We start from the raw sequence: 6,000 nt of genomic DNA, 5'->3' as shown, positions 1-6,000 counted from the left end.
GCCTGCCGCTGCCCGAGAGCGTCGGCGGCTTCATCCGCCTCACAGGTGACCGGGGGGAGCGGGACCCCCTTCCCGCCCCGGCGGCGCGGTCGGTCCTGCCCGGGCTCCGGCTCCCGCCCCTCGCGCCGGGCATCGCGCGCTGTCTCCGTCACGGAACGGGGAACCCCAAACCTTAACCTGTCTCAGCAGCGGAACGACCCGGCAGACAGGAGGTTTGGGTGCCCTGGGAGGGAGGTGGGAGCTGTCAGGAAAAAGCGCAGCGATGGAGTGAAATGTTGGCGCTGTGCTTAAAAATTCCTCTCGGTGCCGACACCGGCGAGCCAGAGGCCGTGCGGCTACAGGGAATGGGATTTTAGCTGGAGGCCTGAAACGTGGCCTCGTCCTCTGCTTCACAGGTTGAAGACGGCCTTTGTACCCCGTTCAAACAACAAAAAAACCTCATTCTGGGAGCCTGCTACACACACAGAGTTAGTGGGTTTGGGTTTCTTTCTTTCGATTTAATATTTTTCGTAAGCATTTTCTGGGTAAGGGAGTGAAAATACCAGTTCGTTGATCGTAGCCCTGTCACAGCGAACAAGAAAGAAAACTGAACACTGGCGAGTGTTCTGGGTGTTCAGCGCTCTCCAGTGCTCTGCGAACTGTGGCTCCCGGAGCCCAGGCTCGGCTGCAGTAATACAGGCAGGACCTCAGGCAGTGTCAGCTGACAAGATTAGTTCGGTGGTAATAAATAAGAGGAATGCTCTCAACAGAAACTCACTGGAAGTAGAAAAAGTTTTCAAAGGGCAGAGTCAGCCTTGTATCTTGCAGCACTAAGGCATCTGTGACTATAATAGTGATGGAAAATTGTTAAATTTAGAACGGGCACAATTTATTTAAAGCCAGGTTTGAGTACTTTTTTTTTCCCCCAGCACGTTTATGCTGCTTGTAAACTGTAAATCCCATTATCTTTCTCAGGACAAGCAAACCTCTTTTGAATGAACAGTTCTTCTTTTTCCACCACTGCTCTTTCATTTGAAAAACTGTTAATTATATTTACCAAATAGAGAAATTCAGCTCCTACAAAGATGGGAGGAAGGGGATAAAATAAGCTACAGAACAATGCAGATTTGCCTATTCCTAGCATTTGTCAGTTTTCTACTTAAGTCATTGCCATTTTAACTGCAAGTTGTTAAGCTTGGTAATACTTTTGTTTCTTATTGCTTCACTTTTCCAAACATGTATTTCTGTAACAGCATTATTTGTGCAGTCTGTGTTTATTCACAATACATAGTAGTAATACGATTTATTCTGAGAACCTCTGAGAAGACATTCTGAAAACCCGTCAGGACTTGTTTGTTTGTTTGTTTTTCATAGAGTGATCAGTGGGGAAGAATGTTCTGCTGTCATATTATTTACCCCACTGACAGGTACTTTCTTGAATTTGGAGGGAGGGCAAGAAGCAAACAACTGATACCTTAAGTGGAGATGAAACATCGGAAATGTCAGTCCCAAAAATACTAAACAAGGGTAAAAGAAGGACCAAGTCAGAAATTGCTTTGAGAACTGGTAGTATTTAGTGAGCATACCTGAAAAAATTCCTTGCCTCAGTGATTTTTTTTTGACTGGACTCTAAAAATGGGAAATGAAGGTATAATTAAAACTACATAGCTATAGAAATAACATTTTTACAATATTTCTTTTTTTTTTAACAGTAAGCTAGAATAGTATCTGCTGTCATGCTTATACATCTTAGACATGCTTATACATCTCTTAGAGTGGATGTGAATGAAAATGGAAGAAAAAAAAGCAAAACTGTACAAGGCGCTTAAAGTAATGACACAGGGTAAACGCAACATGGTGAGACTTTCGAAAAGGAAATCGTAGGACACCTCATCCTAGGCACCTAAATTAAAAAAATATCATCTCTTAGTGCTTAAAGGTTATTGGAAGTCATTCAAACGTCATTGCTCATTGAAGAGTCTTGTGCTTACATGCACTCAGAGCTGCTGTCAGTCTTAAGTTTCACGTGGGAAAATGATTGCTTCAGCAAATGCTGCCTCTTCTCTTTGCTGTCCTGTCCTAAAGTCATAAGTATCTAAGAGCAGGGGATTCCCAGTCCCAGGGTTATTTTGCAGTGAATTACCAGTAGTGAAAGACTGTCAGACAATAGAGAAGATTAGATTAATGTTCTATTTTATGTTTACTACTACTACAAATTACAGAGTATATTCTTTGGCAAATGGCATATCAAAAATTTCAAGCATTTTTCTTTGCTTCTTTTTGGAAAGTGAGAAATAATATAGATGTAAAAACATTTAAAGTGCATTAGTATTTGTCCTTTCGTGGCATCTCTGGGGACCAGCAGTATAAAACACTTGCTAGCATAGACCTTGTTTGCAAAGGCAGGTCAGATCCTAGATTTGGAACAGTGCAGTCCTTTGCTTGTTAGCTCTTTTATTGCTTCTATAAACTTTCATTATCTTCCAGGCAGATGCAACCTCAGTTCCTGTAGCACATCAGTTGTAGAAACAACAAACCAAAACTATAAGGAGCACCTTTTTTTTTTATAGGTGTGTGTTATAGTGTGCTGATTAAAAATCTTGTCACTTATTGTTTGTTGTGACCTTACCAAAACAGAATGAAAAACTGCTTGCTTGAAGAGAAAGACTGTTAACATCTAATGCATAACTCCTGAAGGTAAATGCAATGAGGGAGGAAGGAAAGAATGTTTGACCTTGGGTTTGAAAGTGGATATCTAAGTTATCATGCTGCTGCTGTTCAGAGGCCTCTTTCAGTGTTCTGTCATAGCTGCTTTAGCCTTCCCTTCTCAAGTTCAGTCAAATGAACAGCGTTGTCTCATGCTAGCATTGCTTTTCATCTTTGAAGATGTCATTAAAATGGTACAAACGTTCACCTCAGAAGAGCAAACAACTGAACAGTTAGCATACATCTGCTTATTAGTTCTGAAGAAAATGTAATTAGTAAGTAATTTTAATTTGCCTGAAGAATTTAATCACTTTAGAGAATATATAATAACAGTTCAAATCTTCATTTTGTCTAGTAGCTGATATTTGTTAAGATTTTGGTTTGCATTTGAGCTGTTACTGTAAGAGCCTGGTCTTTGGTCTGCATAGGATCATTTCCACTGAAATCAGCTGAAACATAAATCAGAGTGAAAATATCAAAGGAGTAGTTGATGGAAGACAAGCAGGGAACACCTGCTTTGATTTGACTCTTAGTGTCTGGCCTGTCCCTGTCAGTTCACAATGTGTTTCTTATGTTGTTGGACTTGTTACTGTTGGACTAAAAATTACAACAACCTCTCCTTGAAAATGTAACTGTGGCCCATGGTCCGTGGCCTCAGCTTCTTGGAATTCTCTGGTCTCTGATACTTTCCAGAACTTTTCTTTGGGATCAGTCTCTGTCTAACACAAGATAGAAGACTAACCTCTTCGATATACTACTCTTCATTTCTGTCTCCAAAGGCTGTCTCTTCCCATGCAGCAGAACTGATAAAGGATCTCCAGAATCAATGTAATTGCTGAATTTTGAGTTGTCAGCTGTGAAAATAAAGTCTTGTGAATTGCCTTACATCTGCTTCAGAAAGGTATGAATGGCTTCAAAAACACAGAGCAGCTAACAGTTGTAGGAAGGCATAATTGCATTAGTTTGGGTTTTCTCTCACTGCTGCCCACCCAGCCCAAAGGTCTCTTACTTTTTTTACTTTGTCACAGTATCTTGTACCTCTTGCCCTAGAAGCATGATGATGTTGGTTTTTCAGTTTAAACACATGAACTTCTAGTAGTCTTTTAGCAATAACAAGTCTCTTTATGATTAGTGTACACATTGGTGTAATTGAGGGCTTTCCAGAGACTCCCAGATTAGAAATAAGCAAAGAAATCATTGGCTAGTGGGGACAACTATTTATCAGTAGTTAGCATGGTAAAAATGTTAAATAATAACTATTATAAATAATATCCTTGTACTTCCTATCCATGTTTGTTTCTAATTTCCCTTCTCAGAGGTTACAGCTATCATGTTCCTGTTTCATTTGGATGAACCCATCTGGATATGAGTCTCCCACGACTCCTGATTTTGATGTTGTATCAGGGAGTTTTGAGCTATATTGAGATCACAGAACCATTAAAACTGGAAAAGACCTCTAAGATCATTCAGTCTGAGATCACTGAGTCCAGCCTTTAACTCAGCACTTCCATATTCACTGCTAAACCATACCCCTAAACCAAAGTGCCTTGAGAACATTTCTAGGGATGAGGAGTCCACCACTTCCCTCAGCAGCCTGTTTCAATGTCTGACCACACTTTCAGTGAAGAAATTTTTCCTAATATTCAATCTAAACCTCCCCCAGCACAACATGAGGCCATTTCCACCCATCCTGTCACTTGTTACCTGGGAGAAGAGGCCTATCTCCACATGGGTACAACCTCCTTTCAGGCAGCCATAGAGTGCGATAAGGTCACCCCTGAGCCTCATCTTCCCCAGGCTAAACACCCCTGGCTCCCTCAGATGCTCATCACACTTGTGCTCCATTGCCCTTCTCTGGACTCACTGCAGCACCTCAGTGTCTTTGTTGTAGTGAGGGACCCAAAACTTCAGTGAAGTGATTACCGAAAGTTCTTGCAGTGCCTTTAGGATTTTTGCAGCTATAATGCATTTCCAGAGAAATGCACTAAGTGTGGCTGTAATGTCAAAGGCTATAGAAAACGCAAAGAACATAAAATTAGTCCCATGAAGTATTTTCATCACATGGTGTACTTCCAGAAAAATCAATTTCTTAAGAAAAATCCACTGTATTCCAACTGGAAAAGTATTAGCATAAGTGTGTGCTCTATTAGTTTAAATAAAATCAAGCTAAACACAATAATGTATTTTCTGAGAGCTACAACCCACCTAGCATCCTTAGCCTGCTCTATTGCATTTTCTCGTGCATCTTAATTTCAAAAAACAAACTGCAAACAAAAATTTTGCTATGTTCTGATCCTAAATAATTTAGAAGAGTAACTTGATTACAGTGTTGTATTACAAAGTGCTTATGCAGCTGTTTGTGCTCCAGCTTATTATACTTCTTTCTTTTGCTTTTTTTAAAGTATTTTTAAACTCTCTTCTGTATGAGTGTTTAGATTTAATATATTCTCCAGAAATTCAGAAAAATGCTATCAACCTTTATTTCACTATGGTATTTAAATTACACTGGAGTATTGTCACAGCATGTTTTGCTGGAAAAGTGGATCCACCTTCAATATATGTAGATCATATGCAAAGTATTGATGAATTTCTTAAAAAGTTCAGTAAGTCTTCTCTCACCAGTATACCTAGAAGATTTATAATTATATAGCAAGGCAGCCAAGCCTGCAGTGGATACTTGTATCTTTTACCTGTACTTAAAAGAGGTTCCTTACTGTGGTTAAAAGTAATTTCCTGCGACTTCAGTTACTGATTTCAAGTCTCTGAGTTGTAGAAACTTTTGCAGATCCCTGAGGAGAGGTCTGAAAAATAAATCCAAAAAGATTGGTAAAGGTTTTGCTAGTGTTTGCCTAATAATCTGTGTAATTTCTACCAAGTTTGTAAATAAACTTGGAACAAAAAAAATGATAAAAACTTCCAAGAAGAGCAAAACCTGAAATAAGCAAATAAAAATTCAATTAAAAAATGTATTGAATCATTTTTCCTTTACAGAATGTTAAGATACCCGCACTGAATATACTTACCACATGCAGCAATTTGCTAGTACAAGTGCTGCTTTACTGCAAGCGAGCAGAACCCCTGTAATTTTAGGGTTCCCCATTCCAGTAAATCTTTTATTTATTTTTGATTTATTCTCTTTCACTGAATCATCTTCTAGAGTCTTAAAATTTAGATGAATTTCTAGGAGTCAGATTTTTACTTTGCCTCTTGTAAACCCCACGATTTAATCTGTCTCTTCTTTCTTTGTAAGATTTACTCATGGAGTCTTGCTTGCCCTCAGAGCCTTGCTGACTGAGCATCTCCATTCCCTGCCCT

General features: G+C 39.5%; 2 protein-coding genes across 2 annotated transcripts in view; one reads left to right on the top strand and one right to left on the bottom strand.

Annotated features, from left to right (window-relative positions):
- Positions 1-2: 2 nt before the first annotated feature.
- Positions 3-6,000, top strand: part of CISD2 (CDGSH iron sulfur domain 2) — a gene marked incomplete at its 5' end in the record, with an annotated part of 7,685 nt that continues 1,687 nt past the window's right edge. Inside the window, one exon of the mRNA XM_008933277.3 lies at positions 3-45. Coding sequence (XP_008931525.3) covers positions 3-45 — 43 coding nt within the window. The remainder of the gene's footprint in view (positions 46-6,000) is intronic.
- Positions 5,397-6,000, bottom strand: part of SLC9B2 (solute carrier family 9 member B2) — a 23,716-nt gene continuing 23,112 nt past the window's right edge. Inside the window, exon 12 of the transcript XR_001920647.2 lies at positions 5,397-5,486. The gene's annotated coding sequence lies outside the window, so the exon portion shown is untranslated. The remainder of the gene's footprint in view (positions 5,487-6,000) is intronic.

Source organism: Manacus vitellinus, unplaced genomic scaffold (genome assembly GCF_001715985.3).
Source record: "Manacus vitellinus isolate BGI_N305 unplaced genomic scaffold, ASM171598v3 scaffold_0_pilon, whole genome shotgun sequence".
NCBI classification, from domain to species: Eukaryota; Metazoa; Chordata; class Aves; order Passeriformes; family Pipridae; genus Manacus; species Manacus vitellinus.
The sequence above is the reverse complement of the archived record's forward strand: the minus strand, read 5'-3'. Positions and strand labels throughout refer to the sequence as shown.